Source organism: Gossypium arboreum, chromosome 1, assembly GCF_025698485.1.
Source record: "Gossypium arboreum isolate Shixiya-1 chromosome 1, ASM2569848v2, whole genome shotgun sequence".
Lineage (NCBI taxonomy): Eukaryota > Viridiplantae > Streptophyta > Magnoliopsida > Malvales > Malvaceae > Gossypium > Gossypium arboreum.
Genome location: NC_069070.1, coordinates 8194801 through 8217939, shown reverse-complemented (window position 1 = coordinate 8217939; position 23139 = coordinate 8194801). Strand labels below are relative to the sequence as shown.

Below are 23139 nucleotides of genomic sequence, written 5' to 3'. Positions count from 1 at the left end.
ATGATTGATGATAAATAACAAGAAAGCCAAGAAAAATCAAAGGCAATGATATTGCTTGTGAAACAATATTTTCAAGTTTCCTCGACAATCATTTAGATACCATTGATACTGGCAGCAGCTTCCTTGGAAGATATCCTAAAGCAGCAACAATTTTCTCTTCTTTTTTTTTCTTTTAATTAAATTCATAATTGAGTCGAGTCAAACTCTTAAACAAAAATAAAATTATATATATTTCATCCATAATATTTATACCCGATACCTTTCCTAAGGGGTATCGAATTTGTTGTCACTCAGACCCAGCAAGTGTTGATAAAGCAGTAAAAAAGTTGTCAAAAAGCAGTGGAAGCTTGATCATGGCCTACACGGCTAAACCACACACCATGCAATGTCCCCTTGCCTCCCAATGCAAGCGACCCCATGAACTCATTTTCTCCCCATCTTTAAAACCACACAACACTTACAACAACATAAAAACATGCAGTAATTGTTAGTTTTTTCCTCTTTTTTTTTACTTTTCTTAGAAAACAAACAAACAATAATGAGAAATCATGGAAAAAAGTATATATAGAGATGAATGTTATGATAGTTATATCCTCTGTAGTAAACCACGTGATTTGATGCATCAAAGTTCGTAGAAATCAAGGAAAAAGCGATTGCTTAAGCGAGATTTTTGTATATAGTTAGTTAATGGGTGAGGCTTTTTGTAAGGAGTGAAAAGAAAGGGACTTCGCCGTTTCAAGAAAATAAAAAAGTATATTTCTGGTTTTAGTCCCTCTATTGTGGTGCAATTTGAGATATAATCTTTCTAATTTAGTACAACATAATGTGGAATTTCTTTAAGTATTAATTGATCATGGTTGACAAAACTTGAATTGTCCGATAGATTTTAATCTGATCCATTCCGAATATAGATTATCATTTTTAGAACAATGGAAGTGAGGGATGGAGCAATTTTTTGTTTGGAAGAAAGGTATGAAACAATTATAGTATTTGTTTGTCCTGTCACCATATTTTAAAATTATTATTTTACCCTTAATTGTTAAAAAGATAAAAAGGAAATACAATATATGAAAAAAACCTAAAATATTAAAACGAGACATTGATAGATAATTATATGTCAAATTCACATTAAAATTATTAAAATAACTTATAAATGTTAAATAAGATATAGTGGGGCAGATTATTATGAACGTATCCAATAGTAACAAAGGTGATAATAGCATTTAAGTTTTAACATTTATAGAAAAGCGGAATAAAAGGTAAGGATGAACAATGACGGTAAATTTAATAATATTTATTTTGTAATCCGTATATGATTCATTATGTGATTTAATAAACAATTAAAAATACACATCATTTTTATGGTAACAATTAGCAGTGCTATTACTTTGGATTCACCATATAAAAGTAAGGAATTAAATTTCGATAAATTAAAATAGAAAGATTAAATCTTAAATTTTAATATAATAGAAGGAGTAAGAGAGAGAGGAGGGGTGGAGGAGGTTAAGCTATAGAAAGAGACTTGTTATAAAATTGAGTGAAAGCAAGAAAGATTTGTGTGTGGGTTCTTTTGTTTATATATATGGTTGCATTGGATCCTACGCCAAAGTGGGTTGTCAAAGCCTTTTCTCTGTCTCTCATCTTTGCTTTCTCTTTCTCATTTCGCAGCTAAATTCCAAACTAAAATCCAAGATAGAAAAAGAAATTCAGAGAGCAATCAAGGAAGATGGTGATGTGATGAATTAAAAAAAAAAAAAAACTTTGGCATTTTCGTTTACTATATATCAAATAACAAGCTTCTTCTCTTTGTTTTTCTAGGCTTTTTTTTCCTGCTGGTACTTGAACTGTCTTTTCCTTCATTTGCTTGCAATTTTCATAAGTTGATCCCTCTCTCTCATCTTTAAATTCTTTGTCCTTCACCATTTCTTCATATCCTAGGTTGATTTTGGACTTCCATGTACTCAAAATTAAAACCAGTTCCATTCATGGGTGTCTCAAGTACCATGGAACTCAGTTTCTTGGTTAGGCCTCCTCTAGAATTCAATGAAGATTGTGGAACTGCAACTAATGTTAAACAGGAAGAAGAAGAAGAGAAGAGCAAGTTGGTGACGATGGGTACTTCTGAATCTGAGGTGGTTGCTGCTGCTAATGATTATCAAGATGAAAACGACAACGATGGGTTCAAGACCAACGATGGGTTCAAGACTCCTACTTCATTGGACCATAAAATCCCAGCCGCCGCCATCCTCAAGTGCCCACCTGCACCAAGGAAACCAAAATCCCTCCCCATTATATCGTCACCAGCAAAACGAAAATCTCTTCGCAGGAGAATTTTGCTTGATTTGACGAAAGAGATCGAGTCTTTGTTCCCTCCAGCTCTTATTGCAGATCTAGGGAACAAGATTAAGAAAGTCAGACAAGGAAGTGACTTCAAATGACATGATACATATACATATATACATACATACAAATATAACTATATATGTGTCATGTATTTATTTGAAGAATTTTAATTATGTTATTTGTTTTCATCATCCTAGACCATCACTTCTATGTTCAGTTTCATTGGTGTGTTTTTTATTTGGTGTTTCTATCAGATCTAAAACCATACAAAGACTTTGCAAAATGGATCAAAGCAAGTACAAAGTGAGTGATGTGATTCATGGATTTTAGCATTGGGTTCTTTATTTTCTTTTTCTTTTGGCTGCACTCTTAACCTAGCTAAAAGATGAACTTTTGAGGTTTGATTTTAAATTTAATTAGAGCTACATATAATTATATGGAATACAGGAAGATTAAACAGCCTTAGGGTTGTTTCCTGTCAAAGTATATGAATGGAATGCATTGACTTTGTAAATGGTGATAAGAAAATGGGGGAGACTGCCATTGACTTTCCCAAGGGAAGCAGACATTCATGTTCAGATAGTGGGTTGGATTCACCCAGTTGGGTGAGAAAACCAAAGTGGGATATTCCAACCCTCACAGCTCACACAAATGATGATGACAGTAAATAGTAGAGAGCAGAGCCAGATGCTATCCATAATAAATTCAAGATACTTTTTGCCCCCCTAACATCTGCCCTTTTGCAAAGTACACCTCACTCTTGTTATTTCCACTACACCTATTAATTACGTTGGCCATCTTTGTTTGGTTTTTCTTATATATTAAGGACACCGTCGAGTGTAGTGTAAAATAGTTTCTCTTTTATGATTTTAAACAGCTCTATTTATTTCCTCAGATTTCAAGAAAATTTTATAAACATCTCTGAATTTTATTTATTAAATATATTTTTATATAAAATGAAGAAAAGCAAAGCAAACTAGTTTAATTTAGCAATTTTTTTGCTAGTAGCATCCTGAAGCAGCAATGACATTAATTTGTCCAACAGTGCAGATGTCGAAACCATCCTTCGAAATTTCAAATTTGGTGAAAAATGGGGAATCGACTTTTGAAAAATAGCAAGATGGAGTCACCACCGATCTTTTGTTTTGATGTAATCGGATCACCTAAGGATTTGGTTATTTTAATAAAACATTTTTAGTTTACCAAAACACCGATTATGGTCTACGAAAATTTTAGAAAACGGGCTCGGGAGTCGGTTACGTATGAGGAAGGGTTAGCACCCTCACTACACCCAAAATTGGTACCAAATCGATTAAATACTGTCCTTATGCCTAAAATTAAAAACGTTTTTGAAATGTGGTTCTTTTTAATAACGTTTGAATAACCCGAGTGGGTTGCCAAAAATCTTCTTGTTTCGACGTCCGAAAGTCTACAATTTGAAATTAATAAAAGGATACCCAACTATTTGGTCCAACGAAAAATCGAAACCCAGCACAGTAGGGTACGATTCCTCGAATTTTCAAACATTGACCATTGCCTTACCTTAAAATACGTGTGAAATTCCGTGGAGATATTCGATTATTTTGGACAAATGAAAAAGCGCAACCCAGCACGATAGGGCTCGATTCTCAAATCGCCAAATATTGAATATCGTCTTCGTTTTTAAGTATTTTTTTTATAAACATGAGTGAGAATGTAAAGGAATGTTCGATCATTTTGAGCAAACGAGAAATCACAACCCAGCACGATAGGGCATGATTCTCGAATTGTCAAATGTCGAATATTGCCTTCGTTTTAAATAATTTTTAGAAGATATGAATGAAATCTTGAAGGGATACTCGATTATTTTGAGCAAACGTGAAATTGCAACCCAGCGCGTTAGGGCACGATTCCGCGAATTACTAAATATCGAATCTCGTCTTCGTTTTGAAGAATTTTAAAAGACATGAATGAAATTTTGAAGTGATATTCGATTATTTTGAGCAAGCGCGAAATTGCAACCCAACACGTTAGGGCACGATTCCGCGAATTGCCGAACATCGAATCTCGTCTTCGTTTTGAAGAATTGTTGAATGAATGATTATAAAGCTAGCTTAAGACGTATTAATTCAATTTGAAATAAGACGAAATTAATCATAAAGTTTGGGTTTTATAGAACCACATTTCAAAAATCAAGTGAAACGATGACATGGGGTAAAGGCACATATGATGATACGATGCTTGATGAGTAAGAATATTAATCGACTAGCAGAATAAACAATTAAATGCAATTAATATACAATTAATCTAAAAATTATGACCTAATTTCAATCACGTATGAATAATAATTGACATATCAAGAAAATGAATACCATGCAATGATAATGTATATGTTACGATATAGAACAAACAACAAAATATATGCAAAACAAAATAGAACTTAAAATTCAAAGTAGTATAAAACGATACCAGAACAGAGGCGATCTAATGAACCAATAATTTATACGACATGCGAATTAATGAATTGAGGCACTTTAAATCTAAAAAAAACTAGGGATATATATATTTGATGCTTATTATAAAATGAATGTTTTAATCGGATATCATAACAAAACATTAAATAATATTGGTTTTAAAAATGAGGATTTATAGTGTGAAAATTTTAAAATATGTGTAAAATATATTACAGATAATAATAAAATGTATAATGCGATATAGTCTTTAAAAACATAATGGTTCTACAATTTATACGTATATATAAATAACTTCTAAAAATAATGATTTGTAGAAACATAGAAATACATGCATGCTTAAATCAATTTTTAATAAACTATATAATAGTTTTACTAACGTGCTCATATATATATATAGACAAAGAAAAACTAAGGGTATAAATACATAAATTTAATAACATATATAAATAGATTAAGCATAGATATTAATAAAAACATATATATATATACCATAATAATTTAAAAGCCATGTTATAAAAGATTATATAATAAAATATAAGAATATGTATTTAAAAGAAACTATATGTATAGAATAATGTAAGATTAATAACATGCGTAAAATAAAAGTAACATATATATGTATAAAGGAGTTTAAACAAACAAATTTAAAAGAAAATAAATAGATGGATATATGTATATGGGATAATGTAATAGAATATAAAAACAAATTTAAAAGGAAATATAAGTACAAAATGATATGAGATTAATAGTTTGTACGAAGTAAAATTACCTTTATTACAAAGCGCATATATATATATATATATATATATATATGTAATTGTGTATGTATAAAACACTTATATAATAAAAGAAAAATAGTATGCAAAATGCGAAAACATGATTACCAAAATTATAAATAAAAAATAATAAAAAATAAATGATACTAATGATACAATTTATACAAATAAATAAACATGAATAAAAACATGAAATGAATCTAAAAGAAACTAAATTGAAATCAAATTAAAATAAAAAGAAAATTTAAATAAAATAAACGGTTAAAATACAAAAGGACTGGCGCGTAATGTACACAAATATAGAAGGACTGAAACGGGGATTATTCCAGGCCCCAAAACGGTGCGTTTCATTACGGACTAAAATGAAATGCGCGTAAATTATAAAGGCCGAATTAAAAAGAGAAAAAAAACAAATAGCAGCCAATTGAGTCATTACGCAAATAGGGAGGACCAGACGCATAATTACCCCTCAAAGACCCAGTGCGCGGGTTTCAACCTAGCGCGGGTCGGGTCATCGGGTATTGGGCTGCCAAATGGTGTTGTTTTGAGGCCATCGACATTGGCCAAAACGGCATCACCTAATCCCCCCTTTTAATAGCCTAAACTAACCCTAATGAAACAATTAGCCGCTCACACAAAGAAAAAAAAAGAAGAAAAAAACCCAAAGTTCCCTCCTTTTAATATTCGGCCAACCGTTGGTCTCCCAATTGACTGTTCCTCTGCCTCTTCTTTCGACCCATAGAGTGGTCAATCGAGGTTTCATTGAACCAAGAAGAACTGAGGGTCTTGCTTACAAATCCCAAATCACCACTTAATTTCGATTGTGGCGAAACAAGCGGGGATTCGAAGGCTTTGAAATGCAGGTGAGTTTCTCTCCTTTCTCTTGCTTTTTGCCCCCCTTTTTGTATAAAATAACGAAGAAATCGATTGAAACAAGTAAAAGAATAGATGATTGAAAGGAGAAGGAAAATCACCTTCTCTGTTTTTTATTGATTGATGGCTATTATCTCTGTATTCATAAAAATGTGTGTTCGTATTTTTTGTTGCGTTCTTTGTATTCAATTTTCGTAGTGTGTACGTTGGTAACCTTTACAAAGACTAAAAGTTGGGCTTTTATAGTCGAAAGAAAAGAAAAATAAAAATGAAAATATACAATATGTCTTTGTTTCTATTCGCTGCTGTTTTTGTTTCCTTCTTGTAGGTACGGGTGCGCGTTCGTGTACGGGGGTCATGCTGGCGCTTGGCGTGAGGGGTACGGAGGCGTGCTGGCGTTTGGCGTGAGGAGTACGGAGGCGAAAGCGTAGGGAGGTTGCTATTGCGGCGTAGGAGAAAGAAAGGATCCCTAGGGTTTCTAAAATTTCTGGGCCATTTGGGCTCATTTCAGGTATTGGGTCAGTCTTTGGGCCGTGGGGTTTTAGTTATTGGGTCTAGGGTATGTATTGGGTTTGTGACTTGGGTCTTGGGTTTTAATTTGGCTGTTTAACATTGTAAATAGACTTAAAATTTGGTTATTTGGATTTTATTTGTTTTATTCTTGTGGTCTGGGCCCGGGCATAATTTGGGCCTTACAGCAGATAAGTGAATCACCCTTAATTCCAACTCCTACCTCAAGTTGGCCAAATGGTCAACACATTGGTTCCTCTCTCTATGTAAGCATCTTATTTCCATCATTCAACTCTCATTGACAAATTTCATGCAATCTCGAATCAACAGCTAAGTGGGTGAGTCTCCTCCACACCATTTTCTAGAGCTAATAATTGTTTTTTACATGAAATAATATATAAGGATTATCATGACAAAAAATAAAATTATATTAAATAATGGGAGTTAACTTAAAGAGATTAATAATATCTTTACTCTAAAAAATGATTCAATGACTAAATAATGTTATAACTAATAAATATAGAGTCAAAACTTAATTATAATTTTGTGCCCTAATTATATATATTTAATTGGTACTTTCGCTAGCTTGATACAATTTTGAACGATTTGCAATTGAATTGATATAATGAATAAGCGAATGAATGAAAACGACGAATTAAAAAATAAATCACATTCACTATATGTAATGAATATGCTTTCTTGCTATACAAAAGAGATAACTTAGAGATTAATTTAATGTCTTCAAATTATTATTTAATCGATTATAATTAAATAACAAAAGTTCGATATAGAAATTAAATTAATTAGTCGTTGCAATTTTAGTGAAAAAGTTAATTAAATTTATTTACTCATGAATTCTAGTATGGGAAAGTCGTCATGACTGAGGGATGTCGAATCCACCAAAAATAAAATTCTTACACCTAAAACTAAAATTAAATTTGAGTATAGGGAGTAGGATCGATCCCATAGGGATTGGATATTTAAAACTTCATTTCTTATAACTAGAGTGTGTTGTAGGCAGCTATCGTGCCTATGAGTCGTGCTCAATTTAGGAAAATAAATAAATAAAGATAAAAATGAAGCAAAAATAGTAAAATGAAATTAAAACTAAATAAACCGATAAAACAACGTTCTAGCTTCAAGCTCAATTTAGGCTTAGGCTTCAAACTGATCTCAGACAATGAATTTTTTCCTCTAGTCGATAAATCGGTTATATTAATCAAGGACGCCTCAAACTTCTAGTCCTTTTGTGTGTAAATTAACTGTGGAACGCTCGATAGATAACCCTTACTAGAAAAAAAGAATAACCCTGAAGAATGCGTCCATGATTTAGCTCAAATCCACAACCTCAATCATGTGGTCATTTAAACTTGATTGTTACTTCCCTTGACGGATCTAACCACTCACTCAATTAGCCATGTCAGTTTGTTCTTCGATAGACCAATTACGACAATTTTTTATTGTATTAATTTTTCTAACTGTACGCTGTACAACATTGAACGAACAAATCTTTTTTGACTTGATATTATTACGAATTTGTAAGATAATCAAGTCTATATCCAAAACTGGAGAAATAAGAAATATTAAAATGAATAATTTTGAGTATGGTTTCAAGTCTCATGGTTCAAACACCGAATCAAAAATCGAACTAACACTAGATAAAACTGCATAAAATTACGGAAAAATAAAAGAAATAAATAAAAGGAGGAATTTTTATTCAAAGAAAAAAAAAATAGAAGCAACAATGGTTTTATGGTTTTGCGCATATGCGCCTCCCTCCCCTTCCCTCCCCTCTAATGTAATATATATATATATTATAAATAAAACCTAAGGTTGGCTGTAGCGCCACCCCCTCAACTTTCTAACCTAATAATAATAATAATAAAACCCTAACATAAAAAGAGACGAGCTTAAAAAAAATGTCTTAATAGAAATAATAAAAAATAATTTTAAAGTCTATAAGTCTTGTGTGTCAACTTGAGTTCTCTTGTCAAGTTTTTCGTGCAATTTAGATATCTGCTCACTTTCTTACATATTGAATAATAATTATACCTACAAAGAAAATGATTGATTAAGTATTAAATTACGTCAAATTTATATAAAAATCAAATTTAAATAAATAATAAATAATTGTGAATGAAGCTCATTATCAATTACTTTAATTAAATTAGAAGTGAAACTGGATTAAAAATAATTTAATTAGGAATTAATTAAATTTATTTTAATTAATTAATTAATATTTTTGGAATGGAAAAATAAGTATTGAGTTGATAAAATTATATAAATTAATTAAAATACTAAATAAAACATATAATTAAAACTCAGAATTGCAATCTCATTTGAGTATTCTGTAAAAAAAAAAAAAAAATCTCATTTGAGTAGCAAGGGGCATCTACCCTATTTCCTCAAGGTAGTGTCGCTGCCCCATGTAATCCCTTTGGGGAATATATGTTTTATTTATTTATTAAAATTGAGATTCTTGTATTTTTCTCACTATAAGAGATTATTGATTAAATTAAGAGCGTACACCACTTTAGCGTCGATATTTTGTTAATATCTAGTGTAATTTATTTCCTCAAATAAATCTTATTTCTTGAGAGAATTTATCTTTCTGATTTCTAGCCTTTTAAAATAAAATAATATTCTACTAAATATTAATAAAATTTTTATTCTCAGTAGTTGGATTGTGAAATTAGAGTCTACTGTCTAAGCAGATTAAAGTTGAATATTAGTAAAAAAGGTTATGTTTATTAATTTGATTATCATTTATTGTCATAAATAACATCAACTGCTTGATTTTAAAAAAAATTAATTTTTTGCTGTGCAACAAAATTAATTTTTAAACCAACATGATTATCAGAACATAAATCAGGAAGATTAAATACTATTGATTCAGGAAATATGGTTAAAGCTTGCTAGTTCAGAGGCACCCGATCCATCAGATTGCACATACTCCATCTCTCTTTGAACTGTATCATGCGTTCAACACCATTGCCAATACCGCCCTCACGTTCATCAAAAGAAGCAAAGTCATTAAATTCTCCCATAATATTCATTGGAGAATATTTTGTGTTGCAAAATTCTGTAATTCTATCCAGAACTGATCTTCTATAATAACTAACGGTTGTACATAAGCAAAAGAGACCTTCAAAACTGTACTTCCATCCAAAACTCGGCAATGGATAATTTGGTATGTTCCAGACAATACCTGTAAATTGATCATAGTAGGATGCCAAAACAATATCAATCCTGATGTCATTAGCTGCCACTTCAAAGGAAGCTTCAAATTTAAACTTCTTGGCCAGTCTAGAGCCAAGTACCAGAATCAACTTTAGTTTCAATAAGACACAACACACCAGGATTTTCTCTGCAGTTTCTGTCAAAAACAACATTTCCAACTCCTCTACAATTTCATCAAATAGACTTCATTATAAAATTAAAAAGATTAACAAGAGGGTGCCTTATTAGGCCAAACTATTAGGCACAAAGCTAACCACTTGGGTTGGCCCCAGAGCCATATCACAATCATCGTTCGATCGGTTATGTGCATTGCAACGAAGCTATTAAGGTGTTGGAAAAATTAATTTGAAAATAATAAAAGTAAGCACAGCCAAAATTTTATTTTTTTTCTTTAAAATTAATCAGTTGTGAGTTTTATAGCAATAAACCTATTACTCAAATTTCACATATGTTTTTGAGTTAGACAAATTTTGTCGATCTTGACTTTCAACCACTTGATCTTCTCAGTTAATCTCGACATTAATTTTCTAGAATGCGTACTTTATTGACAAATCAATGACAATTTTAATGAAACTCTCAAGAACTAAAAATGAAAGACAAACTTTATAAAAATATAAATTTATTTTGGGAAAAATAATTTAACCATATTTTGACAAAATATTAATATATATATTGGTGTATGTTTGATCTAGCCCTTAATCTCTATTAATTAATAAAATAAATTAAACTATTTTTTCAATCCAAATTTATTTGCATTAAAACTATGTCTAATTTACCATACTAGAATATATAAGTAAATCAATTTAATGAATTTGTTTTCATGAAACTATGATAAATTCATTAATTTAATTTTCACTTTGAACTTCAATTATTTAATTATAAAATAATTAAATAGTAATTCAAAAATTAATTTAATTCTCAAGTCCTCTCTTATTCATAGCGAAAAAAGACATTTATTGCGGATAGTGATACATGGGATCTATTTCTCTAGTTCGTCATTTCACATTTTCATATTATAGATTAATGCAAACCATCAAGGTTATATTGAGATAGCGGAGGGGCTGATTTGACATATATAAATAGGATTCAAATGATTTGTAATTAAGTTCTAACTTTTCGTCTATTAATTACAATTTTATTTAGTCATGGAGTTATTTCACTGAAGTACCTTGATTGAGCTTACCCATTATATACCATTACAAAAGTTACTATATTAAGTGTTTGTCGTATGTTTATTACCCTCATAGGAAATTCTTAATTTCTTTGAGATAAAATTTGTTCTCCGAATATGATCCTATTTTATCTCAAGATAACAATTATATCTTCCTTTATGAAAAGTCAATTACTAACAAATAGTAATTAAATTATCCATTTTAGGACAAATGACCAATGACTACGTTACTTTTCATCTATTATGTAATGTCAATGAGAGGATATCATTTACCCTTTATTGGGCTATGAATTACACTATTGTAAGTGAAGCTACATCATGCAGAATTCGTATACCCAACTTATCAATTTTCGGCTCTACTACCAATTGAACTTAAGCTATCAATACATCAAATTATACGAGTCACACACGCATTATTCGTATTTAATTAGGATTGAGCTAAGCCACACTATAAACATCACAAATGAATAAATTTATAAACGAATTTAGAATTTATTCTACTAGAGTCTTGTTCAATGTACTGTAAATCCAATTGCTATAGTGAAATATAAGATTCCATTTAATATAGTGCGATAATAATTTAATTTAATTTATTCACAATCATTTTATTATAATCCAATTGATATTGTGATGTAACATTTGGTATTGGTTAAATAAATCCAATTAATGTAGTGGATTCAATTGATATTGTGATGTAACATTTGGTATTGGTTAAATAAATTCAATTAATGTAGTGCATTTACTCTTGGTTGAATTAATCCAATTGATGTAGTAGGATAACATTTGTTATGGCTTGAAATAGTTCAATTAATAAAGAAGGAAATTAATTTTTTTGATAAATTACAATAATAAGGTAAAGCTCAAACAACAAATGTGACTAACATGATTCGAACCCAGATTACATTCAGAACGGTGAATACCTTTAACCATCAAGCTATCATATGGAGTTCCAAGGACCCAAATTCAATCAACTAAATAAATAAAAAAACCTCTCATCTTTTAATGAATCGGGGTGTTTAATAACATTAACATCTTAATCATTTTCTTTTTTAGTAAACTGTCTAATTCTTTCAGCAGTTGCAACAACAACTTCTCTTTTCATCTTCAAAAGACGTGACGGCTTCTTCTCCATATGCTCTCCAGTCGTCCGTGTTCGTCTGTGTCTATTTTTCGACACTAGTGTCTTAACCGTGTCAGAAACATGCCTTTGGCTAGGTAGGAATAGTAAGATTTTTAAGGGGTTACCATGAATGAAAATAAGAATTTTTTACTCCAATCAGTACAGAGTTTCGATCTGCAACAGAGTTTTGACAATTTTTCTAATATAAAAGTTATATATTTTAATATCTAAAGTAATAATGTTAATTTTTAATATATAATTTGAGTTTTAAAATTGATTTGATGAAAATTCATAATTAACTAATAATATTAGTAACTAGTTTTATTAAATCAACCTTAAGATTTGAATTAAATCACATTTATGAGACTGAATTTAACAAATTAAATGTAAAATCAAACAAATTTATAATAAATACTAAATTTATTCTATTAATAGAATCATAGAAAATTTAAATATAATAATATTACCAATTAATTTTCATCAAATCAATCTTAAAACTCAAATTAAATATTAAAATATTTTTTTATTTTAATTTATTTATGATTTGAGATAACTGTTATAAGGGTGGAATCAAAAATCAAATCGATTAAATTTTCAATTGAATAATTAAATTTAAAAATTAAATCGTAAAACATAATAAAAATTATTCAAAATACATAAATAATTTAAAATTTTAAAAATTAAAAAAAAGAGATTATATGTACAAATATTCAAATAAAAATCAACCAAATCATAATGAAAAATGTTCAATTTTTTTTAAAACTTCAGTTTTTCCTTTATTTTAACCAAATTTTCCTCTCATTTTTATTTTTATCAGTTCAAAACAATTATAAGTAATTCAAATTATATGTTAATGTTACCAATTATTTAATTTTTAATTCAATCAATTCATGTTGGTTCTAACAACCATACTTATAGTTTATACATAGTAGATTCTATTTAGCATCCATGTCATATGTTCTATTTTTCTTTTTTAAGGAAAGTTATGGTTTTGGTCTCTACATATAATTCAGTGATAAATCTTAAAATTATATATAAATTTTAGTTTAATATATAATTTTATACATGAATTTTGATTTTATGTAATTCTATACATAAAATTTTGATTTGGTTCAATTCTAATAAATTATTAACATAATTATTAATATAACATTATATTATGTTTTTATATTGCATACATAAATAATTATATTTATCCAATATAAAAATAAATTGATATATTTATTTCTTTAAATATATATGATTGAATAAAATTAAAGTTTTGTGTATACATTTGAACCATAATCAAAATTTCATGTATACAATTACACCAAATCAAAGTCCATATATCAAATTGCACATTAAATTAAAGTTCATGTATAATTTTAAAATTTATTCATATGATTTATTATGACTTAGCCTTATTACTATTATTAATATTATTATTTTGTTCAAATAATAAGAATATCTAAATTATCCCATTTATGCACCCAATTTTATTAAGACTCTTTATACCAAATTTCATATTTTTCATGTTTGAAATTTAGTGATTTAAAGAATTGAGTTACATCACTTTTTAGTTTCATTCAAGAGTTCTTATGTATTTTCACGATCTGTTAAGACCTCGAAATTTTGATAATTTTCTTTTCTTTTCTTGGGAACACATACTCGTCACTACAAACAGGATAATGCTAACAGGCCCGGCCTTGGGGGTAGTCTGGAGGTGAGGCTGCCCAATGACCAAGGCTAAAAGGGGTCCAAAATATTATTTTCTAGTTTTTAAGAGGCCCAATTTTTTTTTTAACTTTTAAAAGTCAAATTTTTTTACCAATTTTTAAGGAATCTAAACTCTCATTTTGTTGTTTTGCCTAAGGCCCAAAAATGTCAAGAATGTACCTAAATGCTAACGCCATGATTAAATACTTCATTTATGAATTTTATAGTAATAGAAATACATGTCCTTTTGAAACAAAATTTGTAACTTGCTATCCTCTTGCCTATGGGGTAAAGATTTACCTTCGTGGAAAAGATGATTCATTCAGAATCGCATAAAAGTCTAACTCCATTCTATTGTCAGAATCCATGTTGCATATTTGAAAGAGGTTGACTTTCTTACTTCTCTCATGGTACAATCCTCTTCCCGTTGAGCTCCCTTTCTCCTCAGTCCATAGAGACAAAATGTAATGTAGGACTAGAATTGATGCCAACAATTAATCACGGAAGAAAAGACTCACTGAGCCGGATACTTAAAAAGCACAATATATATTTTTCAAAAAAAAATTCTGACATTATGTTAATCCTAATTATATTTAGTGACACATGCAATACTATATCTTAGAAAATGTGAGGTTTAAGGTTTAATGAAAAACTTAGAAATAGGCTTTTTATTGACTATGAAAGTAGCCCATAACTTAGCCTGCATTAAGCCTTTGAAAAAGGCATATCAGCCTAAAGTCAAGTACAAGGACATTATTAGCCCATCGCCTTAACTTATTATCTAGGAAAAATCATTAATATTAATTTGAAGTTAAAATCATTCTATAATAATTTTATATAAATACTAAATAAGTATTTAATTAGGATGGTAAAATTGAAAAACTAGAATTTATGATGTTTTAGATTTGAGTCTCATGTTTTCTTTTTCATTTTATATAAAATAAAAATAAAAATACTTTCAAAAATAATATTTATCATTTTATAAAATGTAACATTTTATATCTAATCTGATCATCAAATTGGACCTACAACATGTCACATTCGTTGTCAAATTAGGACTAAAATAAAAAAAAAAAATCAAAATCTCAAATTGACATAACAACGTAAGTCTTTAATTCTAAAAAGCCTAATTCGATCCCAACCTACAAATACATAATCAGCCAATTCACATTTTTATACCACATTTTTGACCAAATATACGTTCTTAACAAATTCAATTCTAAACAAAACTACTATATTCATACATCATTACCATTCAATATATAGGCTCATTTCATGGCACCACCATTCACAACATTTAGCATATGTAAATACTCAAATAAACCTTAACATAACATTTTCAAGTGATTCAAATCTTATGACATACTCAATTTCATGATCTAATCATTTGGTCAATTCTAAATTACCAATTTTAGCTTCAATTATGAAACTGATCACACGTTATAGTAAAAATCGATTTAACCTAACTACATGTCATAGTTTAACAAAAATAAGACTATATAAATTTTGCTGAGTTGAGGCTCTCTTGCTGGATACTAGTTCATACTTCAAGACTTTAGGATTTGTTTATTTAAACTTGCGCATGGAGAAAATAAACTGTAACAGAGCAATAACCAATTGAATTTCGACCTTGAAAATTTTAAATTTTTTAAAAATTTTATATAAAATCATAAAAAAATAAAAAATATTTTCAAAACCATAAATATTCGAATGGATTGGGTTAATATTTCCGAGGTCTGATCAAAGTTACTGCTTGGCAGTGGATCTGTCATTTACTGCAAATACATGTTCTTTTCTTACATCTCATCTTAACAGGCCTTTTGTTGTTCTTAGTAAGAAGAAGAAATATTCTATCAGAATGCGAATCTACCACAATTATACCCAACTAACTTTATGATGCACCAAAAAGTTATTTTGATCCAGTTACTAAATCTTACAACTGCGCAGTAACTGAATCATCATCCTACTCAAATGCCAAATCTCTTTCCGAAAATGAAAAAAAAAAAAAATTCTGCTGTATAGTTCAAGGTGGCTTGCAGACCAAAATTTCTGGGTTTTTATAATCTAATTAGTTCACCAGATTATGAGAATTAAACATTGAAGATTTGGTTTTTTTTTTTTTTCCTTTCGAGTCATCACACTGAAGATACAGTGAAAGCATCAGTTCTTGTAGGTCCTAAGAAGTAAAAACCTTGGGCTAACAATGGTATTTTTCTGGGTCCTAATAATTTCAAGTTTACTGGCAAGTTTACAGCATGTTAGTTGTTTTCACTGAAGATGAATCAGACACGAATATCCAACATTAAAAGCACATAGTCAGATACATCATCATACTACATGGCTCAACTGGTAACGCTTGTCTTCTCTCTACTTCATTTGGATTATTCTCTTGTGGGTTGTTTCTCAGATTCCTTTTTCTCTTTTATTGTTTTCTTATAATTTCTATCACGTAATGTGTCTACTTCCTGTTTGTCATATTGTTTTTGTTTCTAATGGCAGTACTGTTATGATAAGCTTTCCTCTCTTTTTTATATTATTAGTTCAATTGATGGTGATTGTTTGGAGGGTACTGAAATCATATTTGTGATTGTGATTTGATTGTAGGAAGAAAGGTTAGCCCCCCTCCCGGGGAATTGCAGCCCCTGAATGTGAGACTTGGGCGACTATGATCACTCAGGGTCAATACTCACTGCCTCTTCATCTTTGAGGTCAGTGACTGACTCAATGGAAGCTTATATATAAATTTTGGTTAAAAGATTTTGCTTAGATTGCTACATTTCATCTTTCTCTTTCCAGTTTTCATATCCAAAGTCATCACTCATGACCCATGATTGTATTTTTCCTCAGTAGCCTTTTTGGTTTTTTCTCTTTTACTTGTTTTCTCCTACATAAAACTTTGTTACAGATTTTCTTTCTTTTCTTTTCTTGTAGATTGTGGGAAATGGCTTAATGAACATTGAATGGTGCCATATTAAAACAGTTCTTTGTTTTTGCTGGCTAATTAGTCTTTAAATGCAGCATTTGAATCCCCTGTCTCTGCTACACCATAAGAGTACAATGGTTTTTGGTTGCTTGCTATAGTAAGTTAAACCTATGTTGAGTAAGGTCTTGAATTTGAGTCTTTCTGGATATAAAAAACGACATTGGACCCAATGTAACTACCGGATATACGAGTATCTCGGACAAAAAAAAAAACAGTTAAAAGTAAAGACTATTTTTACAGCTTCAGTTTGTGGGGATTGAGGAATTGTTATGTTGAGCCTGCTTGGGTGCTTTTCCCATCATGGTTTGTAATAATAATGGAGGGTGGAGTGAGGTGGTAGGTGTTTTCTTGCTTCACATTGAGGTCTTCAACCGTTAAGAAAACACCAGCAGCACTCAATAATTGCAGCAAAAAACAATTGGTGCCTGCATGGCTTTTTGTGCATGTCCTGCTAGTGTCAGCACCACACTGACCATTACTGCTCATGGATCAGATATCATATGGAGGACATATTTGATTAAAAATGTCATAGATTCCATTTTTGAATGACATTTAGCTAGTGGTTTCACTTGTTATTATTAACTTAATTTTCAAAAAAAAGAGTGCCCTTAGAGCATAGAACTAATATTCATGTCTTATTGTCTAAACTTGATGTCATACATACCATCTATGTGAACAAAATGGTACAAATAGTTGCATGAATGTTGTGACAATAGCATTACACTTGGAAGCCGTCGGAACTGTCTAAAAGAACTACGACGACAAGAGGTCAAAAAGTTTGGTTCTTTCCTTTATGCTCAAGGGATAATGTTGATGCAGAGTGATAACATGATCGGTGTTCCGTTGCTCGGTCACTTCCTTGTGGTGGGAGGAGGAGCTGCGAGCAGGAGCCACACAGTCCTAATGGAACCTATGGACCTTATGAACTTGCGTCATTTCTCCTCGAACTAGTAGGTTTCTTGGTGCAGATGTTGATGCCTGTGTGGACAACCCTCCTAAAGTCCTAAGCATGCCCTTACATCTTGAATCCTAGCATTGAGTTGTTTTGATCTATCAATCCATACAAAGGTTTATCCATTTTGATTTCCGCTTTTCGCCACATTTATTTTGAGATTTTCCGAATTTTCAAACAATAATACTGCACTGAAAAAAAAAAACCATATTATCACACCTTAAAAATTAGGTCAAATCATTGCACAAAATTTGAACTCTAACCTATAATAATACTTTTATGTAAATTTTATGGATTATAAAAATTAAATTTTTAAAATTTATGATTATTTTTCTAATAATAATATTTTAAAATTATAATTCAATTATTCCCTTAAAAATGTAATGTATATGCACACATCATTTACTAACTGGAATAACACTTAAATACGCAACCTAATATATACACTACTTCACAACATTTTTGTTTTTAAATTTTAATGTCTTCAAAACATTTTGTATTTGAGAATGTAAAATATTTAAACATTGACGTTCCAATGTTTAAAAAATAATAAAAAATTTATTGGAAAACGTGTCGGTGTAATCTCTTAATTACAAAGTACTGCAATCAAGGTGAAGTCAACTTCGTTTACCCATCAAACTCTAATTTATCTCTTTTATTTTTGATCGAATTTTCTTACAAGTCTTTCTACTATACACAATTTATATATTTAGTTCCTTTACTTTAATTTAATCAATTTTAGTTTTATTATCTTTTAAAAATTTAAATTTCAATTTTAATCACAGTCATTAGATTTATTTTCACATAATACTTAAATTATAAAATTTTAAAAGTCTACAGATTAACATAGTATAGGGACTAGTAACAAAATTTGACATTTATGTTTGGGTTCAGATAGTTTTATATAGATATTTTTACGCGTGATCTCATGTTTTCCAACCTCGACTCTTGTTCTGGATGTAACTGTATGCCACTTGTTTATTCTTCTTATTAAATGATTTTTTATTATGAAAATAATAATTTAATTAATATCAGGTAGATATTTTCTCTAATGTTTGATATTTTACAAAAAAAAAAAGTTAATTTTAATATCATGTTGCATATATTTTAATATTATGATTTTAAAATATTAATAAATTTGACATGTTTCATTGTCCAATGAAATCTTTTTATTTTTGAAAAACTAACCTAAAACACCATTAAGAATAGTAAACTCTCATTGTTTCCTAAAATTAAATAGTAAATGATTACTTATAATTTCTTTTTAATCTATAAATAAAAGAATAATACGTTTCAATACATTCAAATTCACGTTCTCTCACATTAGTAACGAGTCCAATAACTAATCATTTGCATTCTGTAAGTTCATTAACGGGATTAATGCTGACCATAAATTTTAAAATTTCTTCATATCTAGGGTGAATCAAATCTTCAACCACTTGTTAAGTTAAGAGAAACTATTATTATTTCACTTAACTCTCATGAAAATTTTAAACCTTATTGATAATATGTGAAATATTTTTCCTTTAAAAATATTTAATTTATAAAAAAATATCAAATCTTTCAATTAAAAAAATTATAAAACAAGGTGCTAATGCACATCGCGTACACGCACACAAATAAAGATAAAAAGTAAGGGCGTGATTCATATGTGCAATAAAATTTTGCGTTTAATTTTTTATAATGAAATAATCTCTTTTAAAAATTTATAAAGTAATATTTAGTTTTCATTAGGATAATATTTAAAACATAAAAGGTGAATTTGAAGGAACGATGTGACTCGTTTAATTTATTTTTATTTTATATTATAGTATTATTATAATATCAAATTTTATTATTATTTTTTATATTAACTATAAATAAATATATTACCCATCTAAATTTATCTTACATATAAAATAACGTAATCCAGAAGTGGTCTAAAATTGTAAATGAGAACCCAAAGAGGATGTTTTATATATATATATATATATATAAACACTCATTAGTCAAATAACGCGTATAAATCAAGATGTAAAAGAAAAATAATAATACAAAAATTGAAGGATTGGGTGTATGGGATGGTTGAATGTTGCCATGGGCCATCAATCCTATCACCATCCATGCATCATCATACAAGATTCATAGTTAATTTAATATTATATATATTGTGTTTATATATTTTATTTTGTTATAATAATAATTATTATATCAGTTAATATATTATTTGATACTTGATTTTAGTGTTCAGTTTAGTATTTAAGTTTTTTTGTTCGAATTTAGTAATTAAGTTTAGCTTTAATATTCATTTTAGTATATGATGGTGTGTTTAATAAAGCATTATAAATAAAAATCTTTTATTTTTCTTAAAATTGTATATAATAATCATATTAATTTTTACTTAATATAAAGTTTTCAGTAAAAATAATCAAATTTTATCTTAACTTAATAGACACTTATCACTTAATGTGCAATATATTAAATTAATTATATTTTTAAATTTTATTTTTGAAATAAATTATTTTCTCATTTTTATTAAAAATAAAATAATCAAAATTTTGTCTTTAATTTTTAGCCAAAGCTATTTAAAATGAAATAAATAAAATCATATTAATAAGATTAAAATTATGAAATGATGAATTTTCAAAAATCAAGATTTATTATTTTCAAACAAAATATTTATATTAAGTGCTTAATTTTTACTAATATATTAAACAATTTTGTAATATAAAATCTAGTACTAAAAATTCAATACTTAATTTTTTTTATCAAACACACTCTGAGTTCTTTTCAATTTAATACTTCGATTTTTTTTTCTATCCCAATTAAGTGTCTGAGTTAGGTTTCAACGTTTAAATTGGTTCCTGAGCTTAAATGCTTATGTTTTTTAGGCATAAAGATAATTTTGGCCCTTAATTTTTCTTCCTCTTTCTTTTCATTTCAGCCCTAATTCTTTTCTTATCACTTGGCCCTCATACTTCAAATTTAGTCAAATTGCTTTGTTTTTAATAAAAAGTTGTTTGAATTGTTAAAATTTTAATAGCATTGGTGTGACAGCCCGCATGGTAGTCTATGTGTACTTCACTGTTGACATAGGTAATTTTTTTTAAAACATTTTATATTCTTTTTTAAAAATATTTTATTTTTTGAATTTTTATTAAGTATACTTAGACTACCACAGAGTTGCCACATCAGTGTAGTTAAAATTTTAACAATCTAGTTAATATTTTTCATCTTTAAAAATAATTTAATTAATTTAAAGGTTGAGAACCTAAGTGATAAAAAAAAGGTTCAAAATGACAAAAGAAAAAAAGTAAACATTAAATGCTAACCTTTATCATTATACATTTTTATTAGAACACATGTCAAATATTTATTGCAATAAAATTGAATTTTCAAACATTTTACATATTTATTCTCAAAATAATTTACTAAAATATCTTACCTTAATTTCTACCTATTTTCAAATTTCACAATTTTACATTCAACACCTGCATTTTACATGCAACCGAATTAAAAATTACCATAACTAATAATAAAAGCTAGTTCGTATGTGGAAATGTTCTAGATCATGTTATATACAGGGTTTATTAGTAAATTAATCATAAATTATACTTCAATTTTGAAATTGATACTTAATACTTTTTTCGATCACAAGTGATCCTTACGTTATCAATTTTGACCTACTTTATTTAAATGTATAATGTCCAATAAGAACGTGCCACATGCTTTGTTCTTATTAGTTGATATCATTTTTTAGTAATGCTGATACAGGGTTCAACATTGGAAGAGGATAAAGAGGATTCAAGAGGAGATCACGGTGGTACAAAGGAAGTCAGTTCACCCAAAGAGGTTGATAGCTAGAACAAGGACAAAAGACAAGTTAATTAAGAAGATAATTGCTCAGAATGATTTTAGGGTGCTAAAAGATTAATCTATTCTTCATCTATGGTTATAGTTAAAGGGGTTTTCCTTCTTCTTCTTCTTTTTTTTTGTGGTTTATTGGAAAAATGGTTAGCCTCACGAGAAGAAGTGGATGAATTGATCAGGCTTCGTCGTAAAGGGGTGGAGGTAGGTCTTTTGATGTCGATAGTAAGGCGGTGACAACTAATAAGATGACGACAAACAATCTTAGAAGAATTTCAATGATTGAGGACAAAAAGGGGCAAGTTCTCATGGCCTAAATTTACCATGTTAGACAAATTAGTCTTCATAACAAAAAGAGGTGGAGGTAGGTCTTTTTCTCTTGGCCTCAATTTTACCAAGTTAGACAAATTAGCCTGGTTTATCTCTCGACCTCACCAAACTAACCCAGGACAACCAAATTGGTGTCAATAAGATCTCATCTCGGTCTCACCTATCTCGGTTTTCCTTTAGGGGTGTTAATTCTTAGTTTTGAATTTTATTTGATTTAGTCCAATTTTTGTAATTTAATCCCTAACCTAAAAATTAACTAGCTAACATTTTAATCAACCTCCAGCTTCAAATTTAGTTATCCATAACCATACTTAAACAAACAAGAACACAATAATCACACAAAATGTGCATAAATGACAAACTCAATAAAAAAGGAAATGTAAAAAAACACCTAAAAATCGAATTTTTAATGATAAAACTAGAAGGAAATTGAGTTATATTAATACTAAGCATTAAATTGAAAATATAAGGATTTTGAGGTACTAAACAAGCAAATAAATCTTAGTTAAAATGATAACTAACTTAACTAACTACCATTAACACTAAGAAAAACCAGGAAAAGCTATAACTAAAACCCTAGAACTATGGAAAAGAAAACTACTCTAAACCTAAGCTAAAAATATGAAAAAAAAAACCTAAATAAAAGCTTTTCCTCCAATTCTCAGACACAAGTGGCTTTTTAATTTGATTACAACCTAATTTTTGTGACCAAAATGCCCCTCAACGTCTAAATTTGATTGATGTTAAAGTTGTACAAGGATTACCCCTGCAATCAGTTTTTTTTTTTTTTTTTGTCTTCTCTCATTAGGGGTATTGTGATAACCATGGTCTGGTACCGAGATACCCA

At 29.0% G+C, this 23139-nt stretch overlaps 1 protein-coding gene and 2 long non-coding RNA genes across 3 annotated transcripts; all 3 read left to right on the top strand.

Moving 5' to 3' along the window:
• The first annotated feature begins 418 nt into the window (after nucleotides 1-418).
• Nucleotides 419-2661, top strand: LOC108482379 (cyclin-dependent protein kinase inhibitor SMR3-like). Its single transcript, XM_017785509.2, has one exon. The coding sequence runs from the start codon at nucleotides 1956-1958 to the stop codon at nucleotides 2436-2438; it is 483 nt and encodes a 160-aa protein (XP_017640998.1). The 5' UTR covers nucleotides 419-1955; the 3' UTR covers nucleotides 2439-2661.
• Nucleotides 2662-5994: 3333 nt separating this feature from the next.
• On the top strand, nucleotides 5995-7171 carry LOC108480713 (uncharacterized). The gene is made up of 2 exons (XR_001870672.2): nucleotides 5995-6435; nucleotides 6774-7171. It is a non-coding gene; the product is annotated as an uncharacterized LOC108480713 (long non-coding RNA).
• Nucleotides 7172-16323: 9152 nt separating this feature from the next.
• On the top strand, nucleotides 16324-18241 carry LOC128291812 (uncharacterized). The gene is made up of 2 exons (XR_008281743.1): nucleotides 16324-16889; nucleotides 17113-18241. It is a non-coding gene; the product is annotated as an uncharacterized LOC128291812 (long non-coding RNA).
• Nucleotides 18242-23139: the final 4898 nt, after the last annotated feature.

Bases quoted from the DNA above. Each gene is read 5' to 3' on its own strand.
- LOC108482379 (XM_017785509.2), top strand. From the start codon at position 1,956: ATGTACTCAAAATTAAAACCAGTTCCATTCATGGGTGTCTCAAGTACC.